Source organism: Nymphalis io, chromosome 5 (genome assembly GCF_905147045.1).
Source record: "Nymphalis io chromosome 5, ilAglIoxx1.1, whole genome shotgun sequence".
NCBI lineage: Eukaryota > Metazoa > Arthropoda > Insecta > Lepidoptera > Nymphalidae > Nymphalis > Nymphalis io.
The window spans coordinates 3,485,177-3,502,000 of NC_065892.1; the positions used below are offsets into that span (position 1 = coordinate 3,485,177).

At 31.1% G+C, this 16,824-nt stretch overlaps 2 protein-coding genes across 2 annotated transcripts in view; both read right to left on the reverse strand.

The window, feature by feature from the left end:
- Window positions 1-520: 520 nt before the first annotated feature.
- LOC126768498 (solute carrier family 46 member 3-like) lies at window positions 521-7,175 on the reverse strand. Its single transcript, XM_050486652.1, has 7 exons — window positions 6,352-7,175; window positions 6,080-6,236; window positions 5,571-5,672; window positions 4,596-4,733; window positions 3,932-4,015; window positions 1,959-2,115; window positions 521-686 (listed from the first exon to the last, which is right to left on the reverse strand). Exons 1-7 carry the CDS (start codon window positions 7,123-7,125, stop codon window positions 536-538), a joined length of 1,563 nt encoding a protein of 520 aa, XP_050342609.1. The 5' UTR covers window positions 7,126-7,175; the 3' UTR covers window positions 521-535.
- Window positions 7,176-12,540: 5,365 nt separating this feature from the next.
- LOC126768532 (uncharacterized) overlaps window positions 12,541-16,824 on the reverse strand; it is a 286,006-nt gene continuing 281,722 nt past the window's right edge. Inside the window, exons 9-10 of the mRNA XM_050486706.1 lie at window positions 14,971-15,037; window positions 12,541-12,665 (exon numbers count right to left, since the gene is read on the reverse strand). Coding sequence (XP_050342663.1) covers window positions 12,650-12,665; window positions 14,971-15,037 — 83 coding nt within the window. The 3' untranslated portion in view covers window positions 12,541-12,649. The remainder of the gene's footprint in view (window positions 12,666-14,970; window positions 15,038-16,824) is intronic.

The window sequence follows — 16,824 nt, forward strand, 5'->3', positions numbered from 1 at the left end:
AAACATGAGATTCTGTATGTAAACTAGATTATATATTCAAGGGTTTTGTTTGATCATTTTTTTGCTATATACTAGTAATGTTAGGTAATTGCCGTAACAACTTTTTTGTGTTGTCTCCGCGCAAATTACCTCAAGCGGTCAACGAAATTGATGTTATTTATTAATAGGAAGTAATAAATATCCCCACTTCTAAGTCTTTGTTTAATAAATAATTATTTTTTTTGTATAATTATAATTAATTAATTAATTAACTTTTACAACTTTTATTTACAAGTATTAATAAACGACATTACAATGGCTTATTCAAATTTTTAGCTTACTATTTTCAATTTTGAGTATAATCCTTATTTTTAGCTAAGTTGACTGGAATACTAATTATATATACTTAAAAATTTAAAACTAACAATCGATTGCTAGATTTAAAGGAAGAGTAGCATCCGACAACCGAAAGAATAATCAGTAGTGTCAAGGGGCGAACATAGTATTACTCTTGCGTAAAAGATAAAAATAAAAAAGTTCATCTCATTAATCCACTTTATTCGACAAAATACAAGCCTTCGTTTAAATCTATGCTTTGAACTAAATTTTCTTGCTTATGTTCGTTGTCTTGTGCCTTCGTTTCGATATCTCGGACCGGGTCTTTATTTGTCTTCTTAGAATTCTTCTTATTCTCTATGTGAAACCAGCTAGAATAAGTAAAAATATAATTGATTAATATAAAAAAAAAATATATTAACGAACCTATCAAAGTATATTAATAAAAAATTGTAGTTTATTGATAAACATCTTCGTCTTGAGTTGTAACTTGATTCAATTCAGTTGCCAAGCAGAATTAGCTCTTGGAAGCGTGCGAAGAAGTAACTGTGAGCTAGATTATTTTATAAAACAATACCTACCATTTTTTTTTATAGAATAGGAAGGTGGACGAGCATATGGGCCACCTGATGGTAAGTGGTCACCAAACACCCTTAGACATTGGCATTGTAAGAAATGTCAACCATCGCTTATAGCCAATGCGCCACCAACCTTGGGAACAAAGATCTTATGTCCCTTGTGCCTGTAATTACACTGGCTCACTCACCCTTCAAACCGGAACACAACAATATCAAGTATTGCTGTTTTGCGGTAGAATATCTGATGAGTGGGTGGTACCTACCCAGACGAGCTTGCACAAAGCCCTACCACCAGTAATCATTATTTGTATGTAGCTTGTGAAACTAAATTATCAAGTGTCTTATCGTTCTTGGTTTTTTAAGCGAAACTGTAGCCACTGTACTGTGCCATATTTACTGAAGTATTAAGAACAAATAACTGCGTGCTATTTGATAACATAGTGATAGAGTTTTTATATAAATAATTTAAAACTTGTTTATTGAGCATGTAGACGTGTATTTGAGTGCGTGCATGCATGTGTGTGTAAATGAAAAACACTACAGATAAATTTGAATTTTTATACATAGTTTCTTAAGATCACGTAATTAATAAAACTAATTTATGCAACTCAGTATAACTGACGAACGTAATGTGTCTTTCTTTTCATAAAAGTTTCACTCAAATGTTACATATATTGCAATAAAATTTCATAAAGAACACTGAAATAAGCTATAACATAAATAACAATAAAACGTACAAACTAACAAAAATACACTATAATATTAAATGTAAAGAAACAAATAATTATTATATTATTCATGGTTTCATCACTCAACTTTAATTTATATCTTTAAATAGAATAAAACAAAATAATACCTTGCGTTCGCTGTCTGTTTGTCCGATTATTTCTCAACTCAACTAAATAGATAAAGACAATTTTTTTTTCTTCAGTTCAATTTGTTTGTTATATAGAATTAAGAGAACTCGTCATTGTTTTTATTCGTTTTATATCAAGTACAAATAACTTCATGATATTTTTTCACATTCGCTATGAATATCAACGAATTTGATTTTTTTTTACTTACATGAAAATAAGTATCGGTGGTACTGTTAGCACAGTACTGCAGTAATAAATTATACCAGCATCAATTTTCAAGGTCATCATATATATCCAAGAATAAATTGGTCCGAAAACCATAGATGTCAATACCTCCGTCAAGTTGAACACTGATGTCATCTTTCCTGTAGAACAAAGAAGGGCATGATGAAATAAGAAAATAGAATGTGTTAACACTTGTGGGCTTTATGAAATGAAAAAAAGTCCAATTATTACACTTAATTTATAATAGACAGCGTAACGTTGTGCCAGAAATTCTTAACACGAATGTGTTCCTATGGCGTGCCCTACCCACTTTATACAAAAATAATCGGAAGTCAGTTTATGAACTAATAAATTATGGTTTACAACGTAATTTAATAATATGATGATTAACGAAATTATTAATAATGAATTATAGACATAATAAGGTATAGGTAAATAAATCACAGAGATAAATATCATTGGGAGTAGTTATTATATGCCACAACAGCTGGGCGCCTACGTGGTTCTTGTTAACAAATGATAATAGTTGATGAATATATACCTACGTATATATACCTACGTATACAAAGTCTGTTGACTTAGAGCAACATATGAGCTTAGAGGCAACATATTATAGAAAATGACATAGCATATAAGAATATTTTCCTGGCAATTGGAGCAATAGCTTAATTTGAATCGCACAGAGAGGTGTCACGGTATTAATATTCATACAGAATGTTTTTTAACGGATAAATGTAGAAACACCACCACACTTCAGACATACCGCTTATGAGTTTAAGTTCTAGAGATTATTCACTAACGGTGCTCAACCACAGGTTGGTGGCTAGCCATGTGAATTTCATCTAACGTAATATAATGCTATATAAAATTTCACGCAATGTTTTCCTTTATTAACAAGCACGAGAATAATTATATACTCAACAAACAAACAACGTGCTTTACATGTTAACTTGGTGCTGGCTTGCCTTGTCTTCCGTTGACTTGTATGTGTTCTATCCAGTTTTTACCGAAGTTAGAAGGGTTTGTTGGACCGGATTATGTATTTTATTATTTACTTGGTTTTTAATAAATTTAAATCTCAAAAAATCATTGACAAATAAGGCATATTATTTATATTATACAAGCAGGGTATGTTTAAATTTATTTGACTCGGTAATTAAATGGTACTGAAAAGAAAAGAGTACTGGGTTTGTTGCCATATATATTTTATCCAATAGGATATATTAACTCTTTGAAAATATACCTTAAAATATTTCACTTTCATTTTATTTTATATTTTGAGATAACTCATTTTATAACTTTCAGTTTGTATATATTAGCAATTTTTCTTAGTTCAAAAGTGAACGGACGAATGCAAATTTAGTTCGATAGAATTTTAGTCACAGTATGGGCATTAGATGGAACAACCTTAGCATCTAACTAATGGTAGAACTCCAGCTTAAAGTGCCCCAAGCGCGTGTTAATGTTCAGACTAAACTTGGAAAGCATAGAATATATTGTGCTAAGGATTAACTATTATATAATATCTCTATTCGAATATTTGTGGGAGGCGATAATGTATTTTTTAATTTTCTCATATTATTTATATACTAATGGTAAGTCTGCGTTACAATTCCTCATTTTCGATTATTATTTATCACACTTTGATGGTACTATGTGACATAATTTAGTTTCAAACCGAAAATGAAAATATCAAATCAATTATGAATTCGCATTTTTACAGAAATTTATCCACAATTCTACAACATTGTTTCAGTTTTTGTCAACAAGTTAAGTTATTTCCTTAAATATTGGTGACTATCGTACGTTATTTTTTGCTGGTGGAGGCACAGCTGGATATTAATTATCTGCTTAAATTATCTTTTAAAAAGCATCTATTAAATTCGTGGGATTGTATCAACGTGGCAGTTGTCTCGCAATATACAAATATTTAATTAAATAATATAAAGTTTTTACCTAATTCATCATTTGTCGCCAGTTTTGATGAAATCGATCTCAGTGCAGTGAAAGAAGTTGCGTTAAACATTTCAATGGCGACGGCTGAAACATAATTGAAAAAACCTTAAAAGATGCTTAATCTGAAACGTTTTTAGGTTTACTTAAAAAAAGTTAAAGCCTTATAGTATGACTCTGATGTATGTCATTGTCACATCGTGTATTAAAAAGCTGTAACAGCCTGTGAATGTCCCACTGCTGGGCTAAAGGCCTCCTCTCCTCTTTTTGAGGAGAAGGTCTTTATTTATTTATTAAAAAGCTATTTACTCCGAATCTTCTTGACGAAAACAGTTAAAATTTAATTTATATAAAATTTTAAATAAACTAATTCGATTTTAGAGGTTGATTTGTTAATTGTGACGTTGATAATTGAGAATTGAGTAATACAAGAACTTTCGTTTTATTATTATCTATCCTAATATTACGAAACCTCCTCCACGCTTTTCGTGAATCTGACTGGAACTGAGGTATGAAGTGCTTATAACTGTGATTGTATGCGTGTTGTGTGTCCGCTTTATTCCGCATTGTATAAATATATACATCAAATATTTCTGTTTGCTTATAGCTGTAGTTACTTACTCATATATTTCTGTATTACTTATTATTATCAAGTGCGTAAACTTACCTAGATACATCTCCAAGGAATTTCTCGCTAATCCAGTAGCTAATCCACCAATAATTTTGCTGCAATTCGAAATGAGACCAAGTGTGGAGTCGTCCCATTTCCATTTCCGACTAAATATACTTATTGATATTAAAGCACCTGAAATTGTTTATTGGAAATAAACAAAACGCTAAATTTGTACAGAATACAGCGTAAAGAGGTCTTTTGATCCCGAAATTTTTAGTAAGATACGGACGCGAATTTGAAAACTATTAGGACATTTCCAAATCAAACTGATCCGACTTTAGCGGTCATTGTTAGAAATCTTACATTACATTGATTTGAACGTTAAAGTTGTTAGGTTGCATAAAGTTAAACACTATCTCTTTCCAGATTGTCAATGACACTTAATTGATGCTTTTTTAAACAAGTTTCCATTTTCGGCTAAGCCCGCGAAGGGGTTTCATATTATGTCCTTTTCTGTACCTCTAATAATGTGTATACAATTTTCCTTGATTATTAGTCAATTCATTTTGCTTGCTAATAGTAGAATTTCCTACAAGGCGTAATTCAAAATCATCCCTATAAAAATTTTTGAAGACAGTCGATGTATGTGAATTTACGTAATTCACATAAAGACTAAAGATTAAACTAATTTACATAAAGAGAAAGGCTAGCGACTTAAAAATGAACGCTTACTGTATAAATACAACGATTTGTTAAATATCAGAATCTGTTGACTTGTATTAACATTTAAAACTATGTTAAGCTTTGGCCATATATCCTGCCGTTGTACAACGTAAATCTAATTGCTATCTAAAGTGTATTTTCCATTTTTAACTATGACTCCAGGCTCTTTTTTTATTAAGTATAATTTTCAAATAAAAACATTTAGGGTATGAAAGTACTTAAAATATTGCTTAAAGAAACTTCAACATGTACATACATAGATGAAAACACTGCAATTGAAATAAGTTTAAATAAAATTGCACTCACCGAGAGAGTGTATACAAATGTAGAATGTATTATAAAAGCTGTATTTGAGCGCATCCCAGTTAAAACGGTAGCGAGTAAAGAGATACCGCACGGTGAACTCACCTGAAAAAATGCTTTAATATAATTTATATTTATCATACATTTGAAAGAAAAAATAACGGGAGGCAGATATTTTTCAAGTGTTTTTTATAGGAATTTTTTGCTCTAAATAATTTCTAAAAGCGTATCGCGTTAAATTAACATTGCTTAATAGATATTACATATTTTCCGAAGCAACAGTCAGTTTTTTAAGACATTATTAGGATATGTTATATCGGATGGTGAGCATTATTTTTTTAGTTTATTGTTAAAAAAAAAACAAAAGCTATTTTGCTTTATTTATTGACTATGTAAATTGAAAAAGTTTGTAATTATAAAAATGTTTTCGTTCAACTCAAAATGTTTTATATGGATAGTTTTTTTATAAATTAATAAAAATATTTAGTATATGAATACAGCAAATTACATACCATATGCTGGTCCATATATAAAAGCAATGGAAGTTAAAACCAAAATAGATTTTATTCTACGGTTGTTAGGTCCTTTTTTAAATGCCACACTTAAGGTATCCTTCACATGTTTGATGTCAAAAAATGATTTCATCGATGCAATTATACCAGTTTTTTCCTAAAATTATTAATTTTTACTTAGTACTATTTAAAAAAAAAATGTTAGTTATTTTTGCAAAGATATGACGAAAGATAAACGTTCGAGTTTATTATAATAATAAAAAGTCACTTACCCCCTTTTCCTCAGATTTAGGTCTCACGGGATCTTTTATATAAATATACCCATGGCATATACTAAAGCAAAATAATAACGAACTTATAGAGAACACACCATAATACCCAATATGCTTCAACAATATTCCACTAAGAGCAGTTCCAATCGGCCCTCCTGCTGTTAAGCAAAGATTTGCAATACCCACTCTAAACGTTCTAGTTTCTTCGCTAGATATTTCACTAATATAACTAAAAGCGCCCATGTAAGTTGTAATCCATCCGCCAGTGATTGCTGGGAAGAAGGCCTCAAAAAACATTGTAATTTGAACCGGTAACTCATAAAAATAGTATGCATTAAGTATATTACTCAAACACATTAACAAATCTCCGACAATTGGCAGTATGATGCATATTTTCCGATTACCAGTTCTATCACTCCACGCTCCTATGAATAGAATCAGTAAACTTGGTATTGCTGTTAAAATTATGTTTTTCCATGCTTCCATGGAAGCTATTAGCTCCTGCACAATAAGTTCTTCTTTTTGATACTTTGTACCTTCTTTAGCGATGAGTGCATTACAAACGGATTCTCCATATTGCAAATTGACACGGCAGGCTTTATCAAGATTCAAATTTTGTGTTGCTAGTCTCGCCAATACTCCAGGTACAACATAACTAATTAAAACTGGTTCTAACGTTATATTTTCCTTTATATACGCTATTTTTTCTTTTAGCGTATTCTTTTTAGTTTTCTCTTTGACTGCTTTTAGTGGTTCATCTTCATGTAAATTCATTATGCGTGATTGTCAATCGGGAGTTGGAATAACTTTGAAAATTATATTTATTGAAATGACATTGCATACATTGTATAGATTTTCCATTTTAAATATTTGAAATAGCGTCTGCATTTAATTATAAAACGTTATCAATAATCAAATAAAATCACTGTACACTTGATGTGTTTGTGGAGATATTGCGTCAGTCATCTGATTGTTTTTGCTGAAGCGTAGAGATAAAAGTCACCTCATATAAAATACTAAATTATGCAATGAAATTTAATATATAAATATAGATAGTTTTTTTTTTGTACAACTTACAAAATCTCAAAAATCAACGAATAAACATATTCATTACAAGTATATTGTGACAAAAAGTTTTAATGTAAATAATACTAGAACTCACGGTAAAAATTGTTTGAATATAATATTTACTTTGATCTTGTCAACAATGCAAAAGTTTGCGTCAAGTATGGAGACAGGCACAAAATCCGAAGTTTATTGACATCGTCTCTTTGTATAAAGTTTGTTTATAGACAGAACAAAAGACTTAATAACGCTTTTGCTTCAATGATCTTAAATTGACAGTGTTTTTGTAACTTATAATTATACGTTCTAACTGGAAGCGAGTTAAACAACATAATTTTAATAATTAATTTGTATTTATTTTATTCATGGTATTGGAAATTATTCCGGTCGATGTTGATTTTAAGTCGACTTTAACATATCAGTAGGTATGAACATACCACGTTGTCCTCGTAAAAACAATAGTTTAATCGCTTTTTACGTTTCAGTAAGTTCAGTAACAGCCTGTGAATGTCCCACTGCTGGGCTAAAGGCCTCCTCTCCCTTTTTTGAGAAGGTTTTTAAGCTTATTCCACCACGCTGCTCCAATGCTGGTCAAGCACGAGATGTATTATAAACACAAATTAAGAACATGACAATTCAGTGGTGCTTGCCCGGGTTTGAACCCACGATCATCGGTTAAGATTCATGCGTTCTAACCACTAGGCCATCTCGGCTAATCTAATTACATAAACTATAAACATTTTATATGAAAATTCACATGTGCAGAAGCCAAACGGATTTTATTTATAGAACTTATAAACAGGACTATTTGTAGTTGTTTCTTTGTGGATTCGTATCTGACTACACTCGCCGGTCGGATATCCGCACTTGTATACTCTGTAATTCCGTCATAATACCTGTAATTCCAGTAATTTCGACGGTAAGCGGACGCCTAAGGATTGCGTGGGACGTTAAATTTTATACACTGTTATCTGAGCCGTACTACGCTTGAGCGTTGTGATTATCTATTGTTGTCGTTCCTTTTCGGTATAACTATTATGTTAATACTATTACAAGAAAGTCAGAGATATGTATGTATACAGATATGAGCGGACATTAAGTGGTTTAATATTAGTTGTATAAATATTAATTAGTATAAGCTTAATACTTATACTCGTATAAGGAATTACTAATATTCATATTTACCCCTCCAATTAAGTTAAAGTTATTTAAGTTTGTGTTAGGTATGGCCAATAGTCCAAGGGATAAGGATCGAACCTGTGACTTTTACATTGCTAGGCAGCCCGTAAGCCATTGCACTATTGACGTCTTATTTGAATATCGTATTGTTTTACTTCTTGTTTTATTTAAATTAATTCAGGTCTTTACCAAAATGTTATCGCTATCCCCATCACCATTTATTTAAATAAAACATTATTTAATATTAAGGATTTTTATTTCAGAAGATGTTTATTCTATACAATTAATAATTTTATTTTATTTTCAGCTACAGCCCACGTAGCCCACGTAAAGTCCCACCGCTGGATGAAGACCTTCTTAACTCTTAAGGTTTTAATCCACCATGCTACTTCATTGCGATTCGGTGGTTCGATATGACGCAAACTTTCATCTAATAAAAGTAAGCCAATACTTTACTTAAGCAATGAGCAGTAGATAAATGATAAAAAATAAATAATTTAAATGAAACTACGGTATAGTCCTCCATTATATTTATTTAACGTTTTCAAAAGAAATTGCATTACCTTTGAGCAAAACAATAGAGTAAGGGAACGCCTCGTATAATCTTTTACAAAAGAAAATAATCTTTACAAACTGCTAATATGAAATAAATTAAACACACTTTTAATATACAATACGGTTTCTTTTAATTTAGGTAATGTACTGGTTTATTTAATTTTTCTAATTGTTGAAATAAATGTATATTTTATATTATATAATATTTATAGTATAATAATTACATCCACATTTTGTGATATATTAGCGGAGTTTAAAATGTTCGAATATTTGAATTATTAATAGTTTTTATATCAATCAATTCACTTTAATAGATTACTTATACAAATATTGTCTACTTCCATAGTACATACATATATTTCAATGCATCGATATATAAACTGTAAATGTGCCCAAACACTGTTTTATCTATTTCGAGTGAAATAACTATGCGCTAGTCATACACGTTATTATATTTGGTTAAAAACTAAATTCTATATAACTGTAGTTATATAAAATTTCATAATAATACAAAAAGAACAAATATTTGCACGTCAATTGATAATAACTTGAGACAACGATATCGTATAATTTTTGGAAAAAACAAACGAGATAACAGTATATCTGTTATTTCGCTAAACATCATATAAAATCACCAGTGTAATTTGACTCATGGTAATATAGCAACTTGTAATTTGGAGATCTAAGCTGTTTAACGAAGTAAACCACGTTACGTCTCGGTCTCGTAGTCAATGTCTTGAGGTTAATTACAGTCCAGGGACACAACATCTTAGTTCCCAAGGTTGGTGTCGCATTGGCGATTTAAGCGTTGGTTAACATTTCTTACAATGCCAATGTCTGTGGGCGTTGGTGGCCACTTTTCACTAGGTGACTCATTTGCTCATCCGCTTAACTATACTATAAAAGAAAGGTTATTAAGTAACATGGATGCATATATTATGTGACAGTGCTTTAAGTGAGGCACACCTTGAGTTTAGACATCGATGTTTCAAAGTATCGCCTTTCACATTCGGCATATTAATCTAAATCCAGCATTAAATGCTAAAACTTTGTACAGATTGTATTTTTAAGAGCAAAATTCGTTCACTAAAATACATTTAGAATAACATTTGAAATATTTATCTTGCAATACATATTTTAGAATTCAAAAATAACATTATATTGTATTATAAAAGAAAAACTTCGAACAAAATCCTTTTATCGTTGAGCAATTGTACCTTAAACTTATTCACTAACCGATCTGACAAATCCGTCAAATTTTTTTCATGCACTCAAATGACAGCTGCCTTCGATTGTCTTGAAAGAGTCTTCACACTTTTGACTTTCTAATTGAGTTGTTAATATTTCAAAATTATTTATAAAAAGAAAAAAACATAAACTATTTATTTGTCTTTTTAATTTATTTTGGTTATATATTGGCGCTTTGAATATTAAACCAATCGGAGACAGCATTATTGGGCTTAACCCTCCGCGATAGGTACAATACCACTTGTCATAAATTATATGTGCCGAATAGTATTTTATTGACAAATTGCACTAAATAAATGCAAATATTGATCGAAATATTTGACTATTAAGGATATTTCACAATTCAAGTTAACTACTTAAAATTCAACTACCAATATCAAACGAAATATTTTCTTTAAATTATTCTCTGTTTATTTTAATCAAATGTATTGCGATAAGCTTAATGTAAATAAATTATTTATGTTTTCGACTCGGATTCGTGACCTCTATAATCTTTATTAAAATCATATTAATGATTGAGTACACATATTAGTATGCTATGTAATATCTTGGAAACCCAAAACACAAGATGATAGCGTATAAATAAGGTTAAAATGTGTATTATTTTTCTTATATAAGTCTCCGCTTTTATAAGTGTTTGCGTAAATATATGATCGTGATTGTGTTTTTAATATAGTGACGTTATTTTAAATGTCTGGCAACTCGCTTCAATCTAAGAATGACAGACACTTCCTGCCACAAATTATTCGCACATAATATATATTAACATATTTAATTCATATTACTATTTCGTTTCCACAACACAAAAATTGTTATATCAAATTTGACGTATAATGAAGTTAGATGAGATATACTATATTCATTTTACACATATTATAATATTGCAGTAATACGCTGCATCCCTAAAACCTTAAGCCTTTGCACAAAAAATTGGACAATACCTCGTAATATTATCATTAGACAGTACACAATAATATTACATGTTATTATGGAATAAAATAAAATAAAATAAATTAAATTATCAATTGTACAATTTAATATGATTTATGATACCTTAAAATAAATGACAAATATAATATATTTCTAACACATTGATGTTATTCAAACTATCATACGCTTAGCTATTGTTATTATTTAAAATTATTATATCATAATTTTTTCTCTTTTTTTTTTAATTCATAAGACAAAGAGGTTAACATTCTTTAATAGACTACATGGTAATGAGTTCTCTATGACATTTTTTGTTAACTTTTGAAGTTTTTTTTTTAAATACAATCTGTAATCTATGATACATAATCAATAAGGTAACGATTTCTACTATTCTACACATCACAAGACAAGAATGTTAAATTTAACAAAGTCACCTGAATTCTTGGCTAAATTTATATATTACATATTTATTTACATACGATGTTTTTTATTTAGTTAACTATATATTAAGAAAGATATTCACATTATACAATTCCATTAATCAATACTATTCGTTGTTTGTGGAAATAATATATTTTGAAAAAACGATATATATTTAGTTATATATATTTTTTTACCCGACTAAGATTTTTAAGAAGAGTAATGAGTTTTTGTTTTAATTTAATTACATATCTGTTTCTAAATTGTGATTTAAGATTCGTACAAATGTTTCAAATGTCAGTCTTTTGTGCAATTAGATAAAATATTCGGGTTGTCGGATATTCTGTTAATGTATATTATTGTTTCTTGAGACATTGATTTTCAATACAGAGGGGCTGTTATGAGATTAAATTAAACATTCTATTCGTTCATTATATCATCATTCCACTAATACTATAAATATTTAGCGTATTACGTTTTCACAAACAACTTTTGATATCTGGAATTTTTCATTATTAATTTTTAGTAAGTGTCAAAAGGTCGTATGTGTAAATGAAACCTGTAGCTGCAAAAAGTTATATAATTATATTTTAATTCATATTTTTATTACTCAAAAGTAACGTCATATATACATAGTTACCAAGGAAATTTTAAAAGTCGTCGTATGAAATAATAAATTTGATGCTTCTTGTAAAATATACAATTCGTACGTACGACCTTTTTCTTTAAAATAACAAATTGCTCGTTCACAAAACAAAATAGGAAGTAAAACATATAAAGGTTAATCTTAATTTAAATTAATAAATAATAATGCGACTTTTATGTGTCACGTGGTACACTTGTTTACGCAATTTAAAAAATCTATATACAAAAATTTCGCTTAATCGCCTCAGGCTTGACATCATCGCAGAGAATCCCTGAAAGAAAATAATCTCATAATTAATAATATTAAAATGTATTTGGTTAAATTTTCGATGTAAAGGAAGTTTGTGCTATATATAATTTAATATATTTATAACATATATTATATTTTTCAACCCATTATTTGTATTTAAGCAGTCAAAAATCAAATGGAATGGAATAGACATAGTATTTATTTATGATTATGTTTTTAATTCATTTTAACATAGTCATATATATTTTTTGTAAAGAAATGAAATCAAAAATATTAAATAATAAACGATATGAGCAGATTTATTGGTAATATTTTATATATCCTGCAATTGTAACGACGCTGGAAATATTTCATCCTCTGATATTAGGTTCAATAATATAACAATTGAACGTAAATATGTGGAAAATTACTTAGAGCATTTTATCTTCCAAGACAACAGCAATTAATAAAGCATTTGAACTAATTTCAGGGAGGTCAAATGAGTTCGAATGAATAGAATTGATTGTTTTATCAGATAGTGATAAAGAAGCATTATGTAATTAAATAAACTCAATAGATTTACTTAATTAATTTAATAAGCGTAAATATGGTTACTTTATTTCAATAAATGAATTAAAATTAGTTATTATTATTTATTTTGTAAACAAATGGAATTATTTTATTAAATAAAATAAAAAATATAAAACAACTTAATCAATAATAGTTTTCAATGATATTATATGATTTAACCAAACAAATATTAAAATATAAAAAATAAGAAAAAATGTAGGGAGAAAATGAAAACAGAAAATATTCATAACATAATAATTATATATACGCCATACAAGCACAAGAGCATTTACGCGTTTCCCTCACATGTAGTGGGTGGTGGTACGTGGGATTCGCCGGCGTCTGGAACTCCATTGCACCGGAATACCCACTATAAACCCTACCGTACCCTCACCGTCTCTTCGAGGTTCTTGGGCGTCACGGGATCGATTGTGCATACTTCCGTGACGCCCCGACGGTTGGCCCGCCTCTGCGGGCCGGGCCTCCTATCCTAGTTTGGTTACCGGGATACAGAGAACCCAGAGAAGTCGTATATACCGCAATGTTTGAAGACGAAAGTCTTCAACCAATGCGTCTTACCTGCCATGACATACGGTGCCGAAACGTGGACACTAACTGCGGGACTAGTCCACAAATTCAAAGTCGCTCAGCGTGCTATAGAGCGAGCTATGCTCGGAGTATCTTTGAAGGATAAGATCAGAAATGAGATTATCCGGAAAAGAACCGGAGTCACCGACATAGCTTGCAAAATTAGCAGGCTGAAGTGGCAGTGGGCTGGTCACGTATGTCGTAGGACCGATGGCCGTTGGAGCAGACGAGTCCTAGAGTGGAGACCGCGAATCGGCAAGCGCAGCGTAGGGCGCCCTCCAGCCAGGTGGACCGACGACCTTAAGAAGGTGGCGGGCACCAACTGGATGCGGAAGGCGGAGGACAGGGAGCTTTGGCGCACCTTGGGAGAGGCCTATGTTCAGCAGTGGACAACGATTGGCTGTTGATTGAGAGAACCCAAGCCCTACCCCAAGCCCCGGTGGCTCTTACAGCGAGAAGAGGAGGTGCGCTTAGTGCCAACGCGTCCTCCCCGAGATTTGATCTTACCCCAAGACGTGCCAATAGATGTTTAACGTCAAAAATAAGATTATAATTCATAACAAAATATTCTAGACAAGACTTGAACATGATCAAAAATTTAATAACATTTTTTGTGATTTTTATAATAAAAATATAATGTAGTAAAAAGTGGTAGAACGTATGAATCTTCCCGATAATGAAAATTCAAACCCCAGCTAGCGGCATTGAGTTTTCATGTGCTTATAATTCATCCCGTGCTCGGCGGTGAAGGAAACATCGTGAGGCAACCTGTATGTGTCTAATTTCTCTGAAATTCGGCTACAACCAACACGCATTGGAGCAGCGTGATGGGAAAAGCTTCAAATCTCAAAGAAAGAAGAAACCTTAGCTTAGCAGTAAGACCTTTACATGATGTAATACATTGTTATGAATCAGTGACATGCTGTGATTGTGTTAACTAATGAGCTCTGTACTAAGAAACATGCAGGTATGTCCCAATTTTTTGCTTTACCGCCGAACACGATGATGAGTTTCATAGTCCAAGATTACTTTCAAGCTGGGGACTGTATTGAATCTTTTACGTAAACTCTAAGAGCGAAGTTAAATTTTTTCATTGATCGATTTTAAAATAAATAAAGTATTTTACGAGTATTCAAAACATTGTATATATGTAAATTTACAAACGTAATTAATAATAAGTGTTAAATTACCGTAAAATATTCGTGATAGTGAATGCAGAGCAGATCACGATTAGCACTGAAGAGGCTGCTGCTGGACCTGTTGACAAGAGAAAAATATATCAACTCTCACTATACATTTGAATAATATATTTGTTCCCGTATTGCTCGGAAGCTATATGTATATAAGCGAAATACCGCTCATCGCGAGGTTTCCTAAACTATCCGCCTGATTGCCTTGCCTTTGACGAGCCGGTTGGCGTGGTTGGTGGATGCTTGCCTTTCACGCCGAAGGTTGTGGGTTCGATTCCCACCCAGGACAGATATTTGTGTGCATCAACATGTATGTTTGTCCTGAGTCTGGGTGTAATTATCTATATAAGTATGTATTTACAAAAGGAAAATAATATATGTAGTATATCAGTTGTCTGGTTTCCATAGTACAAGCTCTTTACAAGCTTAATTTGGGATCAGATGGCCGTGTATGAAAAATGTTCCAGGATATTATTATTATTATAAATTTTGTAACAGTTACTCCTTCCTCGACTCAGACGCTCACTAAGAACGGATTAGATCCAAATCCTATTGAAAATATATTTTTCATATTATTTACCCGGGACGGCAGGGACGATTAGCTACGATTTCCATATGCCATAGGCTTGTTTTATTTTATTGCAGATATAACTTACAAAATACGCCCAAAAACTAAATAAAATTTATATAAGTTGTATCGACCTTGGTATCAAAAGAAAACATTCAATTCATCGATTTGGAAAATGTTAAAAGTTTCTCCAAGGACTTTAAATATTTCACTGCTACTATAGAAGAGGCTCGGAGTTTCTTATTTACTGGATAACACCATTTTATTATTTACAATTAATATTAGTCAAGTATTGAAAAGATTCTTACAAACATTTTACTTTTTTACGTTAAGTAGCACAAAGTCCGTGTGACGTCAGAATATATAATGCTAGTAGGTTCGCATGTGTATCGAAATGGAATGTACGAAAAATATCTTTAAAAAATATTTAAAACTTGGATAGACGGCTTGCGTAATACGTATTTTTATAAAAGGTGCTACCAGATGTTACCAAACGGTCCTTTTTAATAAGCTTTATCGAAATATTATCTATAGTTACAGCTGTCGCCAGAAATATAGTATACTAGAACAAAAATTAAAGTTTTACAATACCATCATCTGTATTTGTATTTGAAAAGCCCTTTTTTAGTCCTTGCATACTTTCTATAAGGAAATTCTACGCACATTGCATGCTTCATACTCTTCGGTTTAGGCTGTTAGTTGTCTGACAGACGGTCAAAAAATGTAGGAGATTTAGAATGCAAATATTTTGTTCATTTTGGGAACAATAACTTATACCAATTTGCAATTTTTATTAGTTAAAACAAAATGCAATAAGTTATACAGTTTTTATGGATCACTGTAAAGAAAAATATATCAAGTGTTTTGTCTACTCCCAACATATTTTTTCTGCTAAAAATACAAATACGTCCTTTTATGTGCAAACAGAGTGGATATGGTCCAGTGGGACACGTGAATATGTACCTATTTTTAATCGACTACAAGGAGAATATTGTTATATCTTTGACCAGTATGTTTTTGTATGTATTTTCATCGCATGAATTAGTATGCGAGTCGTGTTCTATCTTAGTTTTTTTGAGTGGACGAGCATATGGGCCACCTGATGGTAAGTGGTCACCAACGCCCATAGACATTTGCATTGTAAGAAAAGTTAACTTACATCACCAATGCGCCACCAACCTTAGGAACTAAGGTGTTATGTCCCTTGTGTCTTTTCACTGTCTGCAATTATACTGGCTCACTCACCCTTCAACCCGGAACACAATAATACCAAGTATTGCTGTTGT